This window comes from Anopheles stephensi, chromosome X (genome assembly GCF_013141755.1).
Source record: "Anopheles stephensi strain Indian chromosome X, UCI_ANSTEP_V1.0, whole genome shotgun sequence".
Taxonomy (NCBI): Eukaryota; Metazoa; Arthropoda; class Insecta; order Diptera; family Culicidae; genus Anopheles; species Anopheles stephensi.
The window spans coordinates 13,228,478-13,255,304 of record NC_050201.1 but is presented as its reverse complement, the minus strand read 5'-3'; the positions used below and the strand labels follow the sequence as shown (position 1 = coordinate 13,255,304).

The 26,827-nt window shown below is 46.7% G+C and overlaps 1 protein-coding gene across 4 annotated transcripts in view; it reads right to left on the bottom strand.

The window, feature by feature from the left end:
• Positions 1-20,470, bottom strand: part of LOC118508767 (protein sevenless) — a 33,333-nt gene extending 12,863 nt beyond the window's left edge. Inside the window, exons 1-2 of one of the 4 annotated variants that reach the window (XM_036048512.1) lie at positions 19,287-20,470; positions 5,689-5,751 (exon numbers count right to left, since the gene is read on the bottom strand). In XM_036048512.1, coding sequence (XP_035904405.1) covers positions 5,689-5,751; positions 19,287-19,574 — 351 coding nt within the window. In that variant the 5' untranslated portion in view covers positions 19,575-20,470. The remainder of the gene's footprint in view (positions 1-5,688; positions 5,752-19,286) is intronic. The other 3 variants (XM_036048511.1, XM_036048513.1, XM_036048518.1) reach the window with 3 other exon arrangements.
• Positions 20,471-26,827: the final 6,357 nt, after the last annotated feature.

Sequence of the window (26,827 nt, the reverse complement as noted above, 5' to 3'; positions counted from 1 at the left end):
TTAATAAACCTTAGTTGGATAGTAAAATATTGCATGGGAGGATGGATTTTATACTGGTCCCCTCTTGTTAACTCGTTGCACACTATCGACGGCCAACAAGCTGCGCATCACGACAAAGTAAGGTACCAAGGTCTTAAAGTTGATGTCTAGCCATAAAATTCATATCGAAAAAAAATTAATGAATTTAGTCAAGCAAAGTGACAATACGGCATCGGACCGTAATACTAAATAAATAAATAGTCAAGCAAAGTCCTACCAGCAACTGAGCCTACCATGGCAGGTTCGGGTTAGGATTGGCTATCTTACTACGTGATATCAAAATAACCCTAGTAAGCCAGAAATGACAGGCATTATCTTAGAGGTTGTTACGCTAAGAAATTGTAATAGTAACCAAGAAACTGCACCAAAGAAGACGGACCGATATGCTGATGCTCTACCGAAAAACTCCATGTACTGTAGATCTTCAAGAATATACTTCCTTATCAAAACAGCTCCAGGAGGTGTGGGAAGATTGAACGTGCTACCAACTGAAGATGCCAACCAACTACAGCGGAATGTCCCGAGATCAACATCAACTGATGTTTGAATTTTGCATCTGTCACAATAGATACAGTTCAGTTTATTCAATTATTAGATAGAAAAATCAATGTTTACGAAAAACAACAAGATATTCGTCGCACCGCATTACCGCAAAACTGATCTCGCATATGAGGTATTGCGTTCACAAGACTCAGTATGAATCATATCATATCACATGGAAGTGACGTAACGCATTTACGAACGATTATATTAACTCGTTCGCGTGTATGTTAATGGTATGGAGTGAGAAGGAATGTCAAAAATACAACAAATGGGCTTTGACAGATTGGAAACAAATACCTCTTCTTCTGCTTCTTTGGCTCTAGAGCTTCCAGAGGTCTTGGTCTGCCATTACTGCCATTCTTGATAATTAGTTGGACGTGATTCAATGCCAGAACCTGCCTTGTCCAACCAACGAAGTTAAAGCAAAACGTCAGCTAAAAGCCAATTAAATTTGGACGTGATTCGTCTGGTCCAATACCATGACGAACCCTGCACTGTCGGATTGTTGTTTCGTTTCTTGTTAACACACACGCGAGCGGGACGGCCAAGTTCGGGTTAGAGTCAAAGGGTAAACCCTAGCAAAACATTTGTCAAGTATTCACCAATGCTAGCGGTGGTGGCATCACGTCCAGCGCCTGCTCCACGATGCTGTGGGAACCAGAACGCTTAACCGTGCGCCATGTTGGAATGGCGTATAGATCAAGATACGCACTAGTATCGCTACTGTTCGATCAAGAAACAGCGTCGTGTGGTCGAGGTGGAGCTGTGTCGGTGGAAGCTAGCTGAAAGTTTGTGCCTTTATTAGCAGCCAAGTAGCAGATTCTTATTCTTGAATAATTTTACGAAGTACGAGTACGGTTTGTGTCAATTTCTCTGATATCCGTTCGCTATCAACAAGATGCAAAAGATGCCTCGATGAGGGGCTTTCGAACTTCTCCATCACCACAGATGTTAACGCTCAGGTATGTTAAAAAAATTCTACATATCTGCTTCAAACAATGTGGCATGTTTGTTGACGCGAATATCCACAAATTCCACACGCTTCTCCGGCAGCCATTCAAGTAGCCTCAGCTGGAACCATCGGATGGAATCGCATTCGATTTTCAAACAGCGAAAACCTAGTTTTGGACCTCATCTGTCCGGCACGTGGTTTGTTGACGAACGTGATGGGCCAGATCCGTCGGGAAAAGATGATGAACATACACACACACACACACGCACCATAAAACAGCCATGCTAGTGGCGTAGTTCTCCCCTGTTCTAAGCGTGCCGGGTTTTGTTGGCAGTGGTGACACAGCCCGACAATTACATCACAATGCTGTACGTGATGGGAACCCGGCGGACGCTTTCGATACGCTTCCAAATATGCTCGAACCTCGGGGAGAAGTCGGGTTGGAAAAAAAACTAGTACCAGATGAATGTCGGCAGTCTGCCGCAAGGTTAACGGGGTAGACAGTTGGCAGAAGAAATTGGGATGAACGTAATTACGCGAACCACTTTTTCCGAGCTAAAGTATTCTAATGCGTTTAAGCCGTCTTTTTGTGGAGTAAAGTCAATATGATTTTTGAGTGTTCTTATACCCTTATATGGGGTGGCCCGGTAGCTGAGGCGACAGCGGCCTGGCAGGGCAAGGCAACTCCAAAGAATCATATGTTGAGAAGTTAATAAAGATATTAATCCAGGACAACAGTTCAGAACACCAAGACTCGGCAAGGTGCGCATCTGGGGCATAGAGGCAGCCTACGACAATAAAAAGGTAAATTTTACATCCAGGGCAAATCGGGCTCAATCAGGAAGCTATAAGAAGTTGCGCTTCGTAACCATCTCTTGGACTATAGTCGATCTGTAGATTTGACCAATCATTGTTTTGGGCATGATGCATTTGCAAAATATTTTAGTAAGCACTACCGACGGTGCCTAACTTCTTCCTTCCATGGCACTACAACCTCGAGAGGTCTCGCGGCCTGCCATTTCGGGCTTTCTGTGACTTAATTTTAGCCGTAGTAAAGTAGTCAGCCCTACGTACGGGGAGTCGCGGTCTGGATGAGATTTGAACCCGATTCTGCCGTGTGAAGACTGGCGCCGTTATCGACCACTGGACCGCCCCGGTGTCGAGGGTGTCTAAACCGGGCCAGAAAGACCGTATCTGACTCCTTGGATCATTTGCTTTGTGGCGTCTGGTCGGCCCCTTTAGCTACATAGGAGAGTCTTGAAGAGTGAATCTGCTATATACGGGAGACTCAAACCAATGCAAGTGTCTATGTCATCAGCTTTCGCCAGGACTCTGGATTCAACAGTAGAAGAGCAAATTATCTACACCTAGTCTTCAATGCACCCTCTCTAGCGACTAAGGTTAAGGAGATTACAGACAAGCCCAACTTCCTGGATCTTGCCTTGAGGACCTTAAGAGAATTACATCTACTTTCACCTGACTTGTCATATTGGTCATTGTTATTCTTCACAAGTCTAGTAAGATTGGCCCAGACTTTTATTCCAGCATGAGATCATTGCGGTCTGATGATGAGATTACCATTCGCAATAATGTGCAGCGCCAGGAAACAATTTCCTGAGTACATTTTAAGCTCAGGATAGCTCACAAAGGCAAACGAAATGAGTAATGCCAGTATTTGGAGGTGCTGATCGGACAAGTTGGAAATAGATTTGCGGATACGGTCATACTTTTAAACAATCCACCAGCCTGGACCACCCATAGCATTAGCTGCAGCCACAAAGAACATATTTCCAACGATGCCTACCAGTTGATGTCATGCTGGCCCCTTAAAGCTGATATCCGAAACCGAGCCAGAATATGTGTTTATCGTAAACAAACACGAATCGTCAATCCGTATGTGCGTCCGTATTAAACCGTAGGGCCAATTCAGGATCACGCGTAGATCGCCAACCCAGTGTGGGATTATAATAAACCAAGAATAAAGAGAAGGAAAAAAAACGCACAAGAGACGCTCACGCTTATCCCCAAAACCAAATGGCAACAGCTCGCGGTCGCGACGATAATTGAGCGTAATTAAAAAGCCATCAAAGATTACGAGCGCCAGCAGTATAAACAAAAACCGTCCGTACGGCGAGTGCATCTCGTGTGGCGGATGCAGTTTCGGGTTTACCGCAAAACCGGTCAGGCAGATGCAGTGAGCAAAGGCGCGAGTTAGAGAGATCACGGGATAGAATATGTTTTATGGGCTAAATATCAGCAATGCCCAACAGCTGCCCGCAACACTTACGAGGGTTTTGGTGTGAGCGTGCCACAAAGATTTACAACTTTCCGTCTCAGTTTTTTTTTTTTTTTTGTTTTTCGCGCTTCGGTCTTGGTTGGTAAGGCGGAAGGATATCGCAGTAACATTCTTTACCAGCCAGCAGTTAATCGTCAACAATAAATCTAAATATTTGTCTGGCCTTGGATCGTTCAAGAATTCTTTCACGGCGCGTGCAGAATTGGCGCGTGTTGCCTAAGGGTGTGATTATTCCTAAGGGGTTGTAAAGTTTGGTATGGCATTGCATCAACATCCGCAGCGTCACGGGGCCATGGTGCATCATTGCGCCATGCTAACGAAACAAAAGAAAATTTTAATCCTTTCACTGTTGCCGACTAAAGTCCTCGGCGGTTCCGGGCCGACGTTGACTGTCGCCGAAATAGCTGCAGTAGATAATGGTTAAAATGTTAATGCTGGGTGAGGAACACTTCCAAGTCTCGTGTCGTAAGTCTTGGGTGCTTACCGTTGAACTTTTCTAAAATCCTGTTACGAAATCAAATTCTTAAGGGCGTAATCAACCGGGTAAGCTGCAAGTTAGTACAATAAGCGGACAACAACGAAACACACAACGATACGACCGAATCGATCTCACTAATGCATACAGACAATACAACACAAACATACAGAGTTTCGAACCACGGTAATGGAATATTGCAGATCCACTGAAGAACTTTGCAATCATACAATGGAATTTTTGCAAATAAAGAGGGAAAGTTTGAATTTAGCAATTGCAGGGTTTTCATCCATATAATGAAACTTTGGAAATCAGTCAGTGGAATGATTCAGCTGGATGGTGGAATGCATTGCAAACCCGTTATGGAACGTTGCAGTCATACAATGGACAAATTTGTAGCTTTACAATTAACGATAGAATGTTTGCCGAGAATTTGGTCAAATTTTGTCAAACTTGTTATATTATTTACAAAATGTAATTGGATCGATGGACATGTCAGTTAAAATTTTAATGTCAATGCCATTGGATATTCGGGATGGGTTTAACTAGTTCGTCAGATAAGCTATTTTATAGCTTATCTGCTGTAATCGCGTTGCAAATTTCTCTTAATTGAATGCAACATTCTATTATATGATTGCAACTTTAAACAACGGAATTGCATTCTTTCATTATTCAGTTGCAACATACCACCGAGTGATTTTTAAGTTCTATTATTCGAAACTCTAAAAAAACATCATCCCGACCAATTCTCGCGTTAGACCCGTTCAAATGATCAAAAAAAAAAACAATCCAATGACATATTCCAAATTTTACAGTCAGACAGTGCTGGACCAAAGGCTCGGCCACCAATCCCTAACTGCTTGCAAAGATTCCATAATCGCGTTGCAAATCTCAACTCGACTCGTTTCCTCTATATAGGATAGGACGAACCCTACAGTTAAACTTCATCTCCGAAGTTGCTCAAGTACAGGTAACATTTTGTACTCACAGGTCAGCAAAGCCGAAAAATCTCCCATTCTACCCTATTTTTTCCCTTCCCCACAGTACGGAAGTACGCTTGACTTCTCACCTTCAGCACAGCAAAAAAAAGGGTTAGTACGCAACCGGTGTGACGAGGATGCATTCCAATGTATCTGTGTAACGCTGCCATTCTCACTTTAGCCGTTACACTTTCAAACCAAAAAAATTAAAATGGTTGCTTCATATTGTTCCGATCAGGTTCTTGTTTGTTCAAATTTTACCTTCAACCCAATTTTTTAACTCGCTTCACACCGGTTTTGATGGGATGAGTGATGGAATGACGACAACGTACAACACGAGCGAATACACACAGAGAGAGAGCGAGTAGGACGGCACATGGGACACCTGTTGTGCTGTACTTACCTGTTTGATGTAGCAGTCGCTTCCACAGCTGGCATCGATGTGCTCGGTAAAGCTCGTTTGGTTCTGGATGATCCGGAAAGACGGCCGAAAGAAAAAAAAAAGAGAGCGAGAACAAACACGAAGAGTTAGACAAAAGATAAGTGTACGTAAGACGAATGACGCCGGATTAATTAGTTCAGTGCATCAGTACAGAGCGTGGCATCAGCTCGGTTTGGCGTGATTCTGACTCGGGATCGGTCAGACGCCAATGCCACGTGTAAAAGTCGTAAAAACGGAACGAGATTTACCCCAGCCGGCAATAATCTACAAATTTTCTGCATAATATTGTACACCAGCACGCTGTTTACAAAACAAACGATCCCTAAACAGTCCAACGCAAAGGTCTGGTTTGTGTTATATTGCCTGCCGCGCTACTTGAAGTGTGTCGCCCTCGGTCCTATGGGTTTATCGTTCCCATGCACGCCATTGTTTACGCAACACAGGACAAGTGCATCAAGTGTTTTGCCGTGTCTGAAACGTGCGTCTGTTTCTAGCTGCTGGACACGTCCCGCTGCGTTTTGGGATGCCTAGTCCCCGGCGCCCTGAAATGTCGTAGGCTTTTTGCCCTCTACCGCGATCGGGTAGGTCATGTACTGTGTTGTCCTTATTTGTGACTTCCATTTGTTGATATATTTGTAATTTGTGGTGTCTGAAGGTTTCTTGTTTTTCTTTCCTGGCTCCTGATCTTTACCCGTTATTTAAGGATTGATCCTGCCTAGAATGTTTTCTGATCTTTACAATGATTGGAGTACTTTTTTTCATTTTGGCTTCAACGAGCTGCGTGATAATGTTGGCCTCATAAAGGCTTACTAGACTTCAAGATAGTGGCGCCGGTCTTCACACGCCAGGACCGAGGATCAAATCCTACTATCTGACTATCCTGTTAAGGGGGACAACAAGTCAAAGGAGGCCAGACCGAGACTTCTCGAGCCCAAAGAGGCTTCAGTCCTCACCGTCTGGATGAGATTTGATCCTCCGAAGACCGGTACAGCTATCGCCTCGATCTCAAGTATTAAAACATATAAAAAAGGGTATCAAGTTTATTTTATTTTTCAGCCTAAAAATGGATATTGAAGACTTCTCTGCCAGATGTAAAAGCACGATATGAAGAAAGTACGGAAGGTTCAACACGTAGCTGAGATCCATCACATCTTCTTGGCCTAACCACCTCTTAGGTCATGATTGCTTTTTTCTGGCCTAGTAGACTTAATGATACCACGCAGTCTGATAGTCAGTCCTCGCCACGGGTTCGTACGAGATTTGAACCTCGAGCCATCCCATCCATCACGTAGGATACTAATTATTGTAACTGAATTACATGCAAATAAAGTTACTTTTACGTAAACAGTTCAACATTCTCCTATTTATGACCTGCACTTCAACACTTGTCTGAAGTCTGATACGACGCCCTGTAATGACATTTGGATGGTAAAAACTGCACCCAGGCGTTCGTGATTCGGAACCGACAGAAGTGACGGAGCAAAAATTCATGAAAACAGCTCGACCGTTCATTAGGTGCACCGATGCTGGTGGCGTTAGCCTGCACTTGCTTGCAGCCAGCGTTCCACATTCATTAAAGCACCGGAAATGTGCAGGCTTCCGGCGCTGTGGTACCTCTTCCCTTACCCCCTCTGTACCATCCCAACAATTGTCATCTTTTTCATTATTACCTCTTCATTTTATGCTGTTTTTTTTTTGCTGTCTGTTTTGGCTCTCCATCTCCCTTATTCTGTATTATATGTCCCTTCTGTTCTGTAACGTCCAGTGCGTCCATCATTAATACAAATTGAGGGAAAATCGCCCTTTCAGAAGAGAGTGAGACGATAAAGAGCGCACGGAGGAGCGAACGGGTGGGTGGTATTTGAAAGAAAAAAATAAACGTTGACCATGTAACTCTTCTCTTGTGCCTTTCGGTTGTTACAGTCTGTCAGCTAGTGAAATATGATCCGGTCATCATAATAAACGAACGACAAAACAAAAAAAAAAAGAATCCCAACCACTGCAGTCAAACCAAAAAATGTACCAAACTCGCTGACAGCTAGAATCCATAGGAAGCATAAACACGAAGCGAAAGGATCACGACAAACATTCCGAAAAGAGATCTAGACGGCGTGCGTCAGTACAGCAAGACATGGGCAAAGGATAAAATAACGTCTAACCAAACAACAACAAAAAAGTCATCCCTCAGTGGCAGGTCCAAAGCCACACTCACCCCAGCAGAGGTTAATGGCAGCGGGAGACTCGGGGAACTAACCAAAAAAACAATGGGAAAACATAAAAACATCAGCCCAATCCTATTCCGGTTGGCTTCATATGCGTCTGCTGCCCATTGCCGCGGTTTGCTGTATCACTCGTCCTGGGCTTTAATTTATTATGATTGTCCGGGCAGCCAATTCATCCCAATTCCGGGATATGGACAGCGTTAGGGTTTCGTTCCTGATTTTTTTTTTTGTGTTCCAGGGTTAGGCGAGCCTCCACCCTTTTGGGTAGCCGGATCCCCGGAAACCGGAAGCGCACCAAGAGTGACTGTGTGACCGGCAATTAGACGATTAACACGATCGATCCACAAAACAATCGCAATCGCTTGAAATAGAGGCAGCTTTATGTGGAGAAGAACTGTGCTGTTTGCAATAATTTAACAGCATCACATTTGTCAGTAGGTTTAATTTAAGTACTTCTGAGGTTTAGAATTTACGGCACAAAACCTTCTAAAACACTCCCACATCGAGAAAATAGAATGCAAACGAAAGGGAGAGTGAAGTAGAGTGGAAAAAAAATTCTCGGTTGTCACCGGCACGTAATGAGAGTGGACACTGAGATTAGGGATAAGATAAATGAAATTGAGCGAGAAATGAGAGGAAAAATAAAAATAAAAATCAAATGAAAAAGCTCGCCACACACACGGCTTATAGCAGAGTCGCACACCGACCGATTTTTGTCTCTCATTCTCTCTCTCTCGAGCGCCTTCTCACTCTCTCATACTCCCTCGCTTATAAATGTCCGAGGGCGAGTTGGGCGTTGGAGCTGGAGCGCGCGCCCATGCGTGATAAATTCTAATTGAGGCCCTAAACTAAACCTTCCGGTCTGGGGGCTATGGTACAAAACGTAGCCGGGCGACCCTTGCCAGCTCGGATATTGCACTCTTTGCCTTTTCTCTCGTGGTGCAGAAGCACATCCCGAGGTCCAGAAGAACTCGAACCGATGCAAGTGCAAGGTGCTGCTGCCTTTTTTTTTATTGTCGCCATCGGAACGTTCCCTGCCGATTCCAGCGCGAGCTTGCGAGACGGGGCCGTCTGTAGGGAAGCTGTCTCTCCGTCAGGAGTTATCCGGAGTCAAAAACGTCATATCGGCGAGCTGCTCTGCGCCATCACGCCGAGAGTTGACGGAATTGTTTGCCCATCGACATTCCGGGCTTGCTCGAAATTCCAACCCCGCGGCATTCGGTGCCGCGGGTTTGACCTGTATTTAGAAATAGCGAAGAATGCGCAACAAAACAATTCCAACGCACAAACCCGGCAGCAATCTGTCACCGGGGGCTAACCTCCCATGAGAGCGCGGCAGCCCGCGCCATTTCGATGTTGCGAATTTTTTTGTTTCGCGTTTCGCGAATTATTGTTCGTTTCGTTTGCCGCTCACGATTCGCGCCAGTTTTCTTTTGGTTTTGTTTGATTTGTGTTACTGTTGGATGTGTGCTGGTGTGTTCTTGCATAGTGATTGGTGACATTTTCCTTTTTTTTTTTTGCACCGCAAAACGATCTTGCGTCACTTGCAGTAATTAGGTGGCATCAGTGAGATGGATATGGGTAGCGTAACGAGGGAAAGCAAGCAACGCGAGGAACCAAGCAGAGTTTATGCATTTTTACGAGCATTTTGCGCCATTTTTTTTGTTGGTTCTTGCTCTTATCGTTCGATTGTGTTCTGGGACGTGACAAGAAGTATCGGTGGAGGAGAGACTTTCACGCAGATTCCCAAATCTGCCGGTAGCCCTATTATTTATAGATTATAATGAAAAAAAAAATGGCGTCCAACAAATCATGCCCAGAAGAAGCAGCAAAAGGTGAGCGAACGAACAAAGCTAACCTTAAAAAAAAAACACACACACACAAAGATATCACTGTTCCTTCAACTTACTCCCTTTTGAATAATGTTTTACCACGCGCCTACTACACCGATTAGGCCAAATGGGTGTGCCAAGACAAGACGGGGGAAGCACGATTTGCCTCGTGTCGATCCTGCTGAGCAGCACACCATTTTATGTTGCTACTCCGCGTCTCAAGCATCCAAGAATGGGCTGAAGCGGTCATCCAAGGTTGATGACCAGGTTGTGCGCGGTATATGTCATCGGCTTCTAATCGGGTGTTACGACTGTGTGCAGTTAGGTTCTCGCGATCTCTAGCATTTTTATTGTATCTCGCTCAAGTCACAAGCTGAAATTGAACTCGCAAGGCAATAAAACTTCCTAACCACCCCCCACCCCCCCTCCCTTCCCGAGAGGTCGTTCTGATATGAACGATATATAGGTATTTTTAGCGTGTTATAGCGTCCGGCTGCAGTGCATTCCGATCTGTCATCGTGGCTTGATGTAGTGATAACTCTCAAGGACAAATGTTAACCCTCTACAGAGCGTTGAGACCTGGGCCAGGGAATCTCCAAGAGTTGATTGATACTCCTGGGAAAGAGGCAACACTGACACGGTAGTATCGAAATTCCGGACCCAATTTGCGGTTAGCACACGTCCGATGCCGGAACGGCTTTCGGGTATCGATGACATGCCCGGTCACGTGAAACGATCCGGTAGATCAGGCGATGAGAAGTTTGAGCTCTTTTTTGGTGAGAGTCCCTCCGCTACACTCCAATTTATCTCCGCTCACCTTCCTAAGCTATCCCAGCAAAGGTTTAGCAAAGCCACAGTGGCATCAGTTTCAATGCTATTAATTCACCTCGGGTGCCGAATGTGCAATGGGGCCTAGTCACTTTTCTTACCCCATTGGTCCCCATTCCCTGCTATCCAGCATGCGTCCCTATCAGCGCAATATAGTTGCCCGGCAAATAGCCAACCACCAGCTGGATGTGCCGTTTCTGACAACAGTGTTTGATTGAGATTTCCGTGAACTCAATTTGCAACTTCTTCTCGTGCCGCGATGACAAAACGCCGGACTGTGGCCGGCTGCGGTTTCTGTCCTTCTTTTTTTTTTGTGTGTGACCCGTTCGCGTCGAACCATACGCTTCTTCACACACCCGCCGACGACTAATCTCTACGACTTCAAGTAGCATATCAGATGGTGGGCATGAGGATGGGGATGCTACTTTTTTTTGCAAAGCCTGCAAAAGTCGCATCACATCTAACTTTTTGGAGTTGAGCGCTTCTATCTCTCGCTCTCTCTCTCTCTCTCTGCGTCACATAGAGCTCAGCATTGTACACTGTCCAGTTCTCTGTTGCATCGCAGACCAAGCGCAGAGATCACGCAGAGATCTAATCTGGTAGTGATCTGTGTTGCGTCGACGCCACTCATCGCCACCAACACGCGAATACTGATTGGCTAGTGTAACCAGCACAGAACTCATCCGACAACCGTTTCCGATGCTGCTGGACCAGTGTTCTAGCGAGGGGGTCGACAATAGCACGCCTGTGTGTGTGTGGCAGTGAACCGGAACGAGAACGAGATTCGGTGATCTCGTGTGATCTTTGCCCAAGCGCTGGGCCGCATTACAATAACAAACGGTAGCCTGGAGGACGCGTAGATGCGGGCGAGCTCTCTAACCCATTCACTGCGATGCGAGCCACGGTCGAGGTTGGACAGGTGGCGATGGAAGTGTGCGGTTTGTTTAGACCATTGTTCCGGTGTTCCGGTGGAGGTTAGACGGGCAGGCGATGTCACCCACCAGCAAGAGTCAGTCGGTAAGTGTCAGTCGAACGGAACACATAATTATTCTCCCTAGTGCAATTAATAATACACCAAATGTATCTCAGCATCCCACCCATGAAGGCGTTGATGCACTAACGTGCAAAAGAAGACCAACAAAAAGGGCGCTTGATACCCGAGAACCCGAGAACGCAACGGCGAGATTCGGCAGTAACGGAGCAGTAAAATGACAGCCGAGCTGACAAGCTTAGCTGAACCGTGCTGATACCGTGGGTCCCAGTCAGGCTGATAGTTACCGGCTTCTGGCGCTTCGTACGTGGCTTCGGCCGTACCTTGCACAAGCGCACCCTACCTATGCACCGCTGTTTGTTGCGCGGGATTATCGCGAACCAATCTGCCGAAGTTGCGCCTAGGCAGACAGAACAGTAAGCGAAAAACCAAAACAAAAACAACACCACCGTACAAACCACAACGGGTGGTTGGGACGCGGTGGCCGGTGGCGTGTTAAGCGAAAGCATAAATCTTTCGCTCCCGGAGTCACCCGGGACACACACACACACACACCGGACCGGTATCCTGGAATAACGACGCGCTGCCTGACTTGACAACTTGAAGGGGTTGCACAGGTCATCGCGAGTCACCGGGCGATAGCCGGGTCGCCGTTGTACGAGTGTGTGTCGTGTGCTGGTGGTGCGTCCTCTTACCGAGCTGTCGGGCGGAGGTAGTTTCAAAACCACGCGTCGATAAGGCGTCAGACGCACTGTACTAAGCAACCAATTACGATCAGTGACTGCTATCACTTCAACCAACGGAGCTGAGGGCGAGTGTGTGTGTGTGTGTGGTGCGTAGAAGCTTCAAGCCCTGTAAGTCAGCGATAGGGATTCTCGAATTCTGGTCTGTGTACTTATTTTACTATTATTGCCGTTAGCTGGAGTTTGCTGGGAACGGTTGCCGATGGGGAAGAAAATTACTGACATTCCACACGCTGTGCATTACACATCTTACCGGAACGTCAGCGGGAGGGTCTACTGATGACGATGCCCCTGTTACAAGACCGATAACGCCGACGACGTATGACGTTTAGTGTCGACAACTTCCACAAGGACTTTCCGCTCGGTAAGCCTCCATCGCTGGACGGTGCTATGGAGTTCTGAGCTAACTTAGTCACCTTGTACCTTCCTGCTGTACTCTAATTCTCACTGCAGCCAAAATCTCCAAGAAATTCCTTAATATCCCGAACTGTCAACACTGATCCCTTTCGTCAACGAAAACCCCCAGTTCTATGTTGCCAGTGGGAAACCTTTTCCCGAAATCCACTCGACCAGCCAGACATGCGGCCGCGGCAAACAAGCGGCAGTAACGAAAAAAAAAAAAATGAATGTCACAAAAAAAGCCCGGCACAATAATGATTAAATAACTGCCGGATGTAGGTTTCCTGTTTTTGGGGGGACGGTGGGCCGGCCCGGTGGGGATGGTGGTTTTGGAAAAGGGAGAGAAGATCCCAAACACTACCGCACGAGATTTGTGGCCGAACTGACCCATCTACTTGGTTGCGTTTTGCATGCGGAGGGTAATTTAATGGATTTTTTTGTTGGACGCGCTCACCACGTCCCCGTCACCACGAAAGCCGTTTTGACGTTACGCGTTTATTATTTGTATGAACTCGTTTTCTCTCTCTCTCTCTCTTTCTTTTTCTCTTTACCGGGTAGTTCGATGTGATCCCCCTACGTTCGTTTTCCCCACCGCTCCCCTGGTCCAGTGTACGGTAATTGGCTATTGGACGGCGAACATTGGTGACACGCGGATTCGTTGTGTGTGACCTCAGCTGGTTGCATTTCGATGCTGCACGCAAATTACTCCCGGCGTGCTCAGCAGCACAACACTCAATAGTCACACAATCGAAATGACTGATCGTGGATTTCAATTGTTCCATCCCAGATCTCGGGCATCGGTCGGTCGACCCGTAGCGACCGGTGCTGAACCGTTGACGGCAAAGTGGCAGGTTATCATAGACCTCCTAGGGGTTGAGGTTCGCGCCTGACAAAACCGCCAGGGTTGAGTGCGGCGGTGATTTAGCGCTACGCGCAGTGTGTAGCTGAGCGGTAAGGAACAATATTCTTCTTTTTTCATTTAATTATTTCGTTTATCGCCAGCTTCCAAAACCTTCATGCGCGGTTTTACGAGCTTCAATTTTACGACATTTCACGGCTGAACTATGTCACCCCTTGGTCGCCATTGCCCGGGGTTTTTGTTTACCACGACCGGCAACTACAGTTTTCACCCATTATCGGCAGCTGGATTTTAATGATGCGTTTTCTAGGAGTCGAAGTGTTTGGGGTCCTTTTTTTTTTTTTGGAGTGGCAGGGATGGACGAGATATCACACATCGCCACACAGTGCGGTTAACAGTAGCTTCGATTATACGTGACCTCACCACCATAATTAGTTCCGCGTAAAGAAATGGCAGTTTGTTTTTAATATTTCGACTGTTCCAGACGGGTCGCGAGGATCGGTCCCGGGCAGGAGAGCAATCATTTCGCTGCCACGGGACCTCATTTCAACGACGCTTCTCGCTTCACAGTTCGACACGGTACAGATGGTTCACACTGTTCGGAGGACGTCGGTACGGCACAGCACTCACACATCCGAGAGAGGGCGTTACCCCGGCTGATCCTGTGAGTGCGCGAGAACCTATTCCGTCATCTCCGTGAGGCACGGAGATGCGATCGGTCGTGCAGTTAAAGTTTTCCCCCGCAGGGTCCAGGCGCATCGATGATTGCTGGAGCGTTCGACTGACAGGCAAAAGCAAAAAGCGTCAAAAAGAAGACGTTAGTCATAATCGGTACGAGCGAGCGAACGAGCAAAACGCAAACAACCTGATAGATGTGCCGGAGCGCTCTGATATGCTGGCTCGCCCTTGCGAACAAGCCCGGCCACTTCGTAACACACAGATCCTCGAAGTTCGACCAGTGCGCCATCTTGTGCCACCATTTGTTTTTTTTTCTTATCGATCTTACACTGGCACGAATTTACGAGATGTGACTGTACTAATTTTTCACCATCGCCTTGTGCCTGTGTGCGTGTGTTTTTTTTGTTTGTTTTGCTTGCTCCAACCATCCAAAACTGTCTCGCGAGCGAGCAGAAACACTCTCAAATCCAAACCCGATCATCTTTCCTGATTGCCTCGAAACTTCACCGTTTTGCAGGAATTGGTTTAATGTTTTCCTTTCGGTTTATTTTTATTTCTCGCCTATTTCCTTTCACTAGTACCACTGATTAGCGCGCGTTGTACCAAACCGAGCGTATTCCAAACCGAGCACTATCTAATCACCAAAGGGAAGACGATTAGGTCCTCGGCGTGGCTCGGACTCTTGCGCGGGAATATTATCGACGAACGTAAAAAAAAAACAAACATAAAAACCTGAAGACAGACTACAGAAGAAGAAGAAACGCACACACACATGCCACGTCGAAGTGGTTCTGACGTTGTGTGTGTGTGTGTGTGTTTTTTTTTGTAATTGAAGTTAAAAGGATTTTTTCGAAATACCCCGCGAGACCTCACAGAGGGGGACACAGTTACAGGGCCACCGTTACGCGATAAGGAAGACATAAAAATGACTTTTTGTTCAATTGACTGTGTAACTATGGGCAGACGGTTGAGAGACATTCCGAACACGTACGTAATTAGAATCAACATAGTGTATGGGCTATACGCGTGTGCACGGAAATAGCCGGAAAGGGAGCAGAATCGAATCGGTCGATCGGTTCGGAACGTGGAAAAACGATCAAGCTAATCTAAACTACTTCTAACCCAGCCTGAACTGGGAAAAAAGTAGTAGAAGAGGCTCATGAACCAATTGTTGTGTTGAGTCTAAAAAGTTGAAGAATTTCCATCAAAGTGATGACGGGAGCGCGGTCTGGTTGGCTGAGGTTTCCGAGGAATCGATTTTCGCACAGGCAGGACCAGGCATTCCGCCAACCCGATCGGACCGTCCCCCCGTATAAAGAACTACCTATTCAGTACAAAAAGAGCCAGAAATGGTAGGACCTTGCGAGACCTTTACAGGAGTGATCTTCTTTTTCTGGACCGACTTGCATGGTCATGATGGCCCGATCCTCCCTAAGGGAGAACAGTCGATATGGGATTTGAACCCCAACCGTACCGTATGAATATTGATACCGCTATCGCCTTGGCTATCGAACCACCCCTAGAGCAGTAGCCCCACATTCAATTTCAGAAGAAAAATGATTTTCGTAGACCGCTTGAAAAATTACATAAAACGTAATGTAACTTCAACAAACCTTCTAAAAAGTTGAGCCAGTTAAAATGTATACGATGATTGATCACCCAGAACTAGACATGACATAATAAGTCTACCTGAATGTCTTTGATGGCTAGAGCAATGTTGGGCCATCAGTAGATAGTGACTAATCGGCACCTTGAGATTAAACGTAACCTCCCAAGACACAGGCTAGAGCAAAGGCTCTAAGCCATAAAACCTTGACGACGTGCTACCAGGCGCTTCCGTGCGAAACAGTTCTCATCACCCGTTATGTTGACATCATCGATCAGGCGGGACGTCCACACACACACACTTCATAATGCAGTACCGCGTGACGTATCGTTACCGCACCTCGTAATTGATCTTTTAATCCAGAAATCGGTGGATTACAGAATCGTTGGAGTCTGTTTCTGAAAAAATCTCAGAGCGAATAGTTCTTAAACTAAATCTTGGTTCTGGTCCAGGTGTTGTACTGGAAAAGCGGAAGTCCATGGTCAAAGTGGAGCCAAAATGTTTTCACTAAAACCTACTGAAACGTCGCCAGCAATCGATTGCTTTCGAAAGGACCGAAGGGCATTCGTCGTATCTGCCCTGGAAGTTGTTATCCCCAAGAAGAGGAGGAAGATCCGATGATCATCTGAAAATAATCTTCATAAATGCTCGGCTTATATGAAAACACTAAGCTTCCAGAATTAGCAGCGACGCCGTCAACGATTTACCGTCTAAACCAGCTCTGGCTTACAGTCACTAGAATCGTCAACATCACAGCAAAAAAAAAAACGACAACAACAACAAAAAACCATTCCATTCATTCTAACCACCATTTTCGTACGTTGATGTACGCGTACCCGCTACGAGCAACAAGTGCGTGCCACATTTCTACATGGAAGCGTCCGTGTGCAGAATCCGTACCGCCCCAGAACCACATGCGAAAAAAAACGTAGCCGAGCGAGTAGAGACGATGGGCCGTCGGCGGGCAGTTGAGGTTGAGGGAATAGAAAAAAAAGGGCCAAAAAGCGTACTGCTGCCCGCCGTATGCACTAGAGCATACGGTGGTGGACCAATCATTTTTCCAGGTCAGCACCAGGTTCCGGTAGGCGCGAGCGTTAAATTCTTCTTCCCTCCCTTCAATTCCTCGGCTAAGAGGGGTGTGGAACAGGTGGTATGCGAGTGGGCCGGGTTAGGGGAGTAACGCTAAGCTGAGGTACAGCATTGTTCGCTTACCGATTGCGGAGGCGCAATCGTGTGCACGGTAGTGGAAACGCAACACCACAAATTGTCACAGATAAGGTCAACACGGATGGGCTGTGCCGGGTACGATGGGGCAGGCGAAGAACGGGGAAGGTATTATAATTTTGCCTCCATTATGAGTGTATTAGCAGCAGCAGCAGCAGCTAAGCTAACGGCGCACCAGCATCCCAGCAGCAGGCGGACTTTATGCTCCGGTATGTGGCGACCCTGCATCCAATCTTCCAATTCCAATTCACGCACGATGCCTTCGGATTCGCAGCGCTCAAACTTCGGCAGTGGAAATCACACCACATCCAGACAGCTTTACCTGTATCTGGTAGATAATTGATAACCAAAATCCGACCGATCACAAACAGCTTCCAATTTTGTGCTTAAACAGCGCTTAATACTGGTCAACGACTTAGACCGTGGAAGCAACCGATGGCCTTCTAATGCCGATCGTTTTATAGCCTCGTTGACAGGCGGCATGCTCCTCAGAGAGAGTGAGTAAGTGAATGGGACAAAAAACACCTAAGCCTTGTGTTCAATTCCACACGGGAGCAATAAAGGTGTGTGCATGCATGTGTGTAGTACCCACCAAACTAGGGAGAGAGCGAAACAGATGTGAATGGGAGGATGCAGACTTCTTCTTCTTGCGTGGTCAGTTAATGGCGGCGGGCTCTACTAAGGTTTATTATTGTTCCCAGGCTAGATAGTCAGCCCTCACTACCAGGAGAGAGGACAGGTGGAGGAGCGATTGCGCGAAAAATGGGTCCAAAGGGAAGGGAAAAGGTGAGAAGAGGGAAGAGGAAAGATCAATCGTTTTGCGGGCAACCAGCAATAACTTTACAGATATCTGCAATTTGAGGACAAGACTCTGCAGTTACCCACGGCAAATTCGTTTCGATGCGATGCTGGTAAAAGTTTTTTGATCGAGTGCTGGAGAGCTGTCTGGGGTAACATATCACATCACATCCCGAAGTAGCTTGCGTTAAAGGCAGAGACCATGTTTCATATTTTTTCTTCTTCAGCCCTTTCGAAACCTGAATTCCTTGCCTTTGTTCTCGTGCACATCACAGAAGCGTCACAGATGCGTAGAAGTGCATCTCAAGCAAATTCTTCCGACGGCGGTAAGTAGGTTATCGATTCTATATCACTTGCCTACCGTAGCCCTCATTAGCGTGACTCAAGCTGCGAGCATACACTTTATCGTTAAAGGCACTACTGCATACTTCCAACTCCGAGCTAAAAAAAAAAAACCGTTCTTCCGGCGGAGTACATGATCTTGATAAAGTATAGCAATTGCTACACTGTCATCTATCCCACTGGAAGCTCGTCTCTGGTGCGTCAGGTTTTATGGCAGGCAAGTGTTGCGCGTTAGCATTTTTTTGCGTATGCACACATAGTCACCTTCATAATTATTTTTTTGCCACATCGTTTGTTGCGCATCATCACGCGTTAGGTTTGATTCATCGACAATCGACAAGCTTTTGAAGCGCAATTCGATCGGAGGCTATAAAGCTATTAACGCTGGTGCACCTGCATCAATCATGAGTCAATTAGGAGTACGAGATACATTCTTCCCTATTATGTTTTTTTTAACCTGGACCACTACCTTAGGAGATCTTGGTGGTTTAGTTTTATTCGTAGCTGGATGAGTAGGTCTAGGGGTGCTGCCGTGTGAAGGCCTGTGTCATTACCACTTCGGACACCAGATGTGGGGCGGCCCAGTAGCAGAAGCGACAGTGGAGCCGTTCTTTATACGGCAGGACTAGGGTTCAAAACCTATCTGGACCGTTCCCCCATTGTTGGATAGTCAAACTATGCGGTATGAAAAAGTCTAGTAAGCCAGATATGGCAGGCATGACCTAAGAGATCGTTAGACCAAGAAGGAAGACACCATACCGCCCTCCGTATGGGTTTTCTCAGTTTGTTGAATTAGCTAGACTTTTTAACCAAGATGAGACAAAAGTGATCTAAGGCTAAGCATCCTTAGGATCCAGTAGGCTCATTTATCAAGAAATTTCTTAAGACTTTACGGCGTGCGTAGGTTCTCGCACTGCATCAAGTCAATGATAGTCCAATCTAGAGCAGTGACTTCGAACCGAGATTTTTGGTAACTTGATCATAGCTGGATTTAATCATGAAATGGATCGAAAACAGATGCTAAAAGGATCACCTACCTGATCGGGGCAACGATTGATGCAGCCCGTTTCGAGATCCTGAATAGCGCCGGAATAGTCGTCCTCGCCGAGCTCACCGGCGGCCGGTACCGTCGACCCGTGCGCACCGTTTGATAGCAGGACGGCAGTCACCGCGAGTGTTACCACCAGCAGCAACCGTACCGTTGATAGCGGACGGTTGACGGTTGACGGACGCCCCACCAGCCATTGATTGATGGGCGGTGCCGTACCGCCACGGTTCCGGGCCCTTCCGGTTCCGGTTGGCCCCGGGGGCCATGCGCTGGACATTGCGTACACTAAACACGCTCCCCTGTTTTGCCTGAACTGCTGCTTTGAGCCCCCTCAGGGGGGAGATGATGATCCACTAGCGACTCCCTACCACTACCCCTGACTACCCTCCCCTTGCGCGACCCTGCACAAGTGGACACTTGTGGGAATTGAAATACTGACGCTGGGCGATTTTAAACCGCGACCGGAAATGAGCGAATGTCCTTTTGTGTGCGTATTTTATTTTGTGTGTTGAAATCCCCCCAAAACCTAGTACGTATCGTATCACACTGGACCTAGCTTTGTCGGACCGACGTACACTAGGGACGACCAATGTTTCGTGCACGAGTGTTAGGACTTATTTGCGTAGTACACCATTTTGGTTTTTCACCATCACTTTCGGAAACTTCCCGTAAATTGCACTCGATCAAAAATTTCTATCGTTTTACTGCGTTTGGCTTTTACTGCATATTGCTGCATTATATATCACAATTAAGCATCAATAGCTTTTCTTCACAATCACGCTCACCAACACCTCGGTAACACTTTCAAACTCACTGTTCAATAAGTTAAGCTTACTCGTTAAGACTTCTGCACTGGGATCGTTAACTGGTCAACGATCGAATAACCGTGTTTGCCAACGATTGTCCTACGACGCGCGTGTTCCTCTAAAGACATAACACGATCACACCACACCAATGTACGCACCGGAGTGTGGTCGCGTCCGGCTCGATCAGTCACAACTGCTCGAATGAATCGCTCCCGTTCGAATGTTCGATCCCGAACGCGCAACGAACGTTCATTCTGGGGCTCGGTGAACGATCTACGGTACCGCTTTCTTTCTCTCTCTCTCTCTCTCAATCTTCCACACACTTGTTCATTCGTTCATTCATTCCAGTGAGCTTCACGGGCACACATTTGTGCCTGTTCTGGAAGAAAAATGAACATCGCAGCAAGCAAAATCACTGCTCGAAAAGGTTCCCCTACCGAACCGATGGGAAACTTTTGCTCGGCTTTTGCTTTATCGACGCCGACACACAACTTTCAGCCAACGGGCAGTACAGAAACCCGGATCGGAAGGGGTTCATCCCGAACTTTACTTTTGCAGGGGTGATTACCATCCATTATGTCCTGGATGTTATGTGTGATTTAGTTTATTATATTGCTAAAGTCCGAATAAAGACCCCACTTCGCTACTCACATACCTAAAATTAAGGGAAAAATTAGGCTAACATGTAGAAAAGTGTGATAGTAATAAATTTTAATAATATACTTTTTCCGTTGCTGAATTTTAATAGCTCCAGTACACACACACTCCTCTGAGGCATACACTCTGCCCAAAACTGACGAGACCATCTTAGCCGCGTTCGAGCAGAAAATGCTGAGAAGAATAATTGGAAGGATCTATCCATACCGCCTCGCCATACGTAGGGCTGACCACTTTGCTACGGGTAAAATTAAGTCACAGAAAGCCAAAAATTTTAGGCCGAGACCTTTCGAGGTTGTAGTAGTAGCCAGCGAGGAAGGAAGGGTTAAAGTCTGAACAGATGCCCTCCCCACTCACGGCACTCACCTTTCGCTGCTGAGATACCTTAAATTTATGTAAAAATTAGGCAAAAATGTGAAAAATTATGTAATAATAATTAATAATACAATAATTATACAACCAGCCAATTGCACTACAATTTCGAGAGGTCTCCACCTGCCATTTCTGGCTTTCTGTGACTTAATTTTACCCGTAGCAAAGTAGTGAGCCCTGCGTACGGGTAGGCGGTCTGGGTGGGATTTGAACCCCGGTTCTTGCCATTGCAAGACTGGCGCCGTTATCGCCTAGGTCGCCGGACCACCACAACAATAATTATAAAAAGATACCCCTTTGCGTAACTTAGTTGCAAAACTGAGTGCCCGTGAATGGGAGAGGCATCTATTCAGTCTTTAGCCAAAGGAAGGAATGTGTGGAAGGACAGTGGACGAGCCGTTACAATGACGAGCTATACGAGCTCTCACCATCGTGCAGCGAATTAGACTCGCCATGCTCCGATGGACTGGCCATGTCATGAGAATGGCACCGCACAACCCAACCCATAAAGTCCTTTTGGGCATTCTACGTGGAAAAAAGAGGCGTTGTAAGCGCAAATTGGGATCGAATGTTGGCGTTGGTGCGTGTGATTAGCAGAAGAGCTGTATCAAGATTTATTGCAGCAGACCAAACCCGCTAAGCGGTTTAAACGTCTGGTCTCTCTCTCTCTCACTCTCCCTGTATCTCTCTCTCTCTTCATGTCCTAACGACCTCTTAATTAGGTCATTGCCTGCCATTTTCGGCTTACTAGACCTAATGATACCACGTAGTTGAATAGTCAATCCTCAATACAAGTGTCTGATATGTTTATCTTCATTCAATTTTATTTAAAAAAAAACCCAGAGGATATTTCGAAAGTGCGTTCCATATTTTCCGACTCTTTTTTATGTGTATTTATTTTGTTTATAATTTAAGTATGACGGCTAGCACCTTATTGTGTCTTTTTCAGGTGTATTTATTAAAAAAAACTATTAAATGATGACTCTTCTCACGAAAAGCCGTTAAAACGAAGTGGATGAACACTTTTACCGTAACAAACTTCATAAAAGCACGATCATGAAACGAGCGAAAACCCCTGCCTTCGTGGGCTGTTCACCCTTCGGGAGAATGCAGTCGCTCCTGCTCTTCCATACACGTACGCTGCTTATTCACGCACGAGCGATGAACTGCATAACTTCCCCTGTGTTTCCCGCAGATGATGGAAAGCGAATGACCCCAAACGATCGTGCTATTTAACGCACTGCGCATTTATGCGTCGCAGCGCGGTAAAATACACAGCTTCGCGCTACCGCTCAACAGATGGCAGCATCATACGTAACGAATTGAAGTGCAACAGTTGCACAAATGACACACCGATTGCGCTGTGCACAGGAAATTCTGTTTTTTTTTGTTGCATTTCTTTTTTGCGCATTATTTAACAGTTACAAAAGCTGATCACAGCACATGCCAGACTTTGTGTGCCACACCAACCGGGTATCGCATTACCGAGTCAAGGGTTGTTCTCCTTTGGATTGTGGCCGTATCGATTTCATCTCGCTCTTTGTGGCTCTGTTCAACCTCTTTTAACCTTTTTACCGATCGGAACCCTTTTTTTTGGATGGCAGACCCGATACAGCCCGTTTGGCGGAAGGATTGACTGTATAACATCGAGATGAAATTGTACAGACACATGGGACATTAAAATGACATTTACTCTAACGGAATTGCAGTTTAGCAAGGCAAAGAGAACCGTGTTATCTGCAATCTGTTTAATATGCTAAACGAAAGGAAAATAGAAAAAGAAGTTTACCAGACAAGTTCTACTGACGGTTAGGTAAAATTGAAAACAGAGGCCAACTGTGATAGCAAGAGGCAAAGCTAATCAAGATGAGACCGAAGAGGTTTCATTTACTGGCTTTCGGTAAGGATTTGTGCCGTCCGGACAACCAGGAAGTCCCAGGTCAGTCAGATAACCAGGTGAACTAGTCTCCAGACTTGCTCCCCTCTTACTACAGTTTGCGTCGAAAGCTACCATACTGGAATTGTTGGAGAAGAGTAGAATACTGGCTAAATTTCTACTCTACAGTAGATCCTCCAGAAAATACAGGAGCATCAAATCCCCACACATTACCTATTCATTGACTTCAAGGCAGTCTACTATACCAAAGATCAACCGGAACTATTGAGCACCATGCAACTGTAGAGATTCCCTGGGATGCTGGCACGTATGTTGATGACCCACAATGAAAGGTTTTCAATGCAAGCTGAAATTGTTGAACATGCTCTTTGTCAGGACATATGGTCATTAGATACCCGTCCTGAAATATTTTTATGAGGTACTTGAGCACCGCACTGAAAAAACAGCTTAGGGAAGAGCAATGGGTGCGAGAACTCCACGAAATCAGAGTGCGTTATGGACCAGGAAGAAAGTTTTACCAGGAGATAGCAGGTCGCCTGGGGGCTTGACTGCCACGAGGCCCTCCAGAGGTACCTGGGGGCTTGAGCGCAGGGCCAGTCACCCTGCCTCAAGTAACTCAACGACTACGGAAAGCTTAAACTTAGCTTAGCTTAGTTATGCGATACCCGGATTCCACGATATCAGACCCCCGCACCATCTAAAAAATAACATTCTTATGGGCTCATGGAACGTACGCACTCTCTACAGAGCCGGAGCCTTGAAGCAACTTGATGACGCCCTAGCCATACTGAACATGGACCTCGTAGCTCTACAAGAGATCCGTTGGTTAGGGAATGGTGTGCATAACAGGCGTGGCAGTAGCCGCTACGATATATACTTCAGCTGCCACGACCGCCACCATATGCTCGGAACGGGTTTCGCCGTCGGTCCGCGGCTGAAATCCGAAATCATCGGCTTCAAGGCTATCAATGATAGGCTATGCACCCTGCGCATGCGAGGCAGATTCTTCAACATCAGCCTCATCAACGTTCACGCCCCTACCAAAGACAAGGATGAAGAGGAGAAGGACCTGTTCTATGGCCGCCTCACAAAAATCATTGACCAGTGTCCCAGGCACGATGTTAAAATCATCCTGGGGGAATTCAATGCAAAAGTCGGTAGGGAGCCAATGTACCGCCAATACATTGGAAGTCACAGTCTACATGAGCACAGTAACGACAATGGTAGTAGATTGGTCCAGTTTGCAGCTGCAAACAATCTGGTTGTGGGAAGTACCAAGTTTGCGCGCCGAGACATTCACAAAGCTACGTGGGTGTCTCCGGATGGAGCCACTTCCAATCAGATAGACCACGTGTTGATTAGCCGCCGAAGACAGTCGAGATTGTTGAACGTCAGAACGTATCGAGGGGCCAACATCGATTCCGATCACTATTTGGTTGGCTTAGTGATTCGTTGCAGAATCGCCCGTCCCCGCGTCAATGGGGGCGAAGCTAACACGCAGGCTCGGCTCAACACGGACTCCCTAAAAGACAGTCACGTCCAACAGGCATTCAAATCCGCTTTAGGTGAGGCTCTACTACCAGAAAACAAATATGAAACTACGAGCGAACGGTGGAACGCTCTAAAAACAAAAATAATAAGCTGTGCCAATTCCACACTCCCACCACGTCGGGGCAACACCAGATCTGGCTGGTTCGACGAAGAATGTAGACATGTGACAGAACGTAAAAACTGCGCATACCGAGTAATGCAGCAGCGGCATAGAACGCGGGCATGCGCAGAGGAATACTCACGGCTCAGGAGAGAAGAGAAAAGAGTTCTTCTTCTTCTTCTGTGGCACTACAACCTCGAGAGGTCTCGGCCTGCCATTTCTGGCTTTCTGTGACCTAATTTTACCCGTAGAAAAGTAGTCAGCCTTTCGTACGGGGAGGCGGTATGGATGGGATTTGAACCCCGGCCCTGCCGTGTGAAGACCGGCGCCGCTGTCGCCTCGGCCACCGGACCGCCCAAAAAAAAAAAAGTTCACCGCACCAAAAAACAACTTTGGGAAGAGCAGCGGGTGCGGGAACTTCAAGAAATCAGAGTGCGTTACGGACCAGGAAGAAAGTTTTACCAGGAGATAGCAGGTCGCCGAAATAACTTTAGACCTAAGGTGACCTGCTGTCGGAATAAGGATGGGGATCTGGTCAGTTACCAGCCAGAGGTCCTCTCGCGATGGGCTCAGTACTTTGATGAATTGCTAAATGATCAGTTCAACGAACAGCTAGAGGCTCCACTAGTAGATGATATCATGCTACTGCCACCTAGCATAGATGAAACACGAATGGCCATCCGTCGGCTCAAGAACAACAAGGCACCAGGCACCGACGGAATAGTAGCCGAACTGATCAAAAACGGTGGTGCAGCACTCGAGCAGGAAATTCATCAAATTATTACTGAAGTATGGGATAGCGAATCGATGCCTTGTGATTGGAATCTTGGTATCATCAATCCCATATACAGGAAGGGAAATAGGCTAGATTGCAGCAATTACAGGGGTATTACGGTGTTGAATACCGCCTACAAGATTTTCTTATCTTACAAGATCGACTTGTCCCATTCGTCGAAGAGATAGTCGGAAACTATCAGAGAGGAAAATCAACCACTGACCAGATCTTCACGAAGCGGCAAATCTTGGAGAAGATTGGCAAATCTTGGAGAGATGGCGGAGCAACAGCTCCTACCTTCGCTTCATTTGATTGTAAAGCCGCATATGACAGCAGGGACTATACGACACAATGAGTTCGTTTGTAATCCCGGCCAAGCTTACCAGGCTTGTAAGTATGACAATGGCCAACATCACAAACCAGGTGAAGGTGGATGGAAAACTCTCAGGGCCCTTTGCTACCACCAAGGGCTTACGCCAGGGAGATGGGCTTGCATGTCTCCTTTTCATTCTGGCGCTAGAGAGAGCCATCCGCGCCTCGGAGGTGGAAACTTCGGGGACCATCTTCTACAAGACAATCCAGAGTCCTGGCATACCCTGATGACATATACATCATTGGTTTGAGGCTCTCCTATGTAGCAGAATGTTATCAAACGATCGAGCTTCCGGCACAAAACCTCGGGTTAGAGATTACCGAGGCGAAATCCAAAATGATGGTGGCTCCACCAGCGGCCCTGCTTACAAACACTGATCCACGCAGGGGTGATGTACAGATAGGTGACCACAATCTTGAAGTCGTCCAAAACTTTACCTATTTGGGGTCAAAAGCCATCTCACCGACATCAGCATTGATGTTGAGTTATGCGCAAGGGTGCTGGTTGCCAACCGGTCATACTAAAGCCTGAGGAAACTTCTCCACTCTAAATACCTGTCGCGACGGACGACGCTAGGACTGAACAGAACCCAGTTATACACCCAGTACTCACATATGCCTCTGAGACATGGATTCTGTCCAAAACGGACGAAGCCCTCTTAGCCGCGTTCGAGAAGAAGATGCTCTAGAGGAAATTTTGGCCCCGTATGTGTGGAAGGACAATGGAGGAGACGCTACAATGACGAGCTCCACGAGCGCTGTACGGTGATCTCACCATCGTGCAGCAAATTAGAGTCGCCAGGCTCCGGTGGGCTGATCACATCATGAGAATGACACCAGACGACCCAGCCCGTAAAGTCCTTTACGGTAGGTCCAAACTGAGATTGAGTAATGTCGTTGATGCGTCCACCAGAACGGCCGGGATAACGGATTAGCAGACGAAAGCACTGAACCGTGAGCGGTATAGTGAGTTGTTGCAGCAGCCCAAGACTGCGAAGCG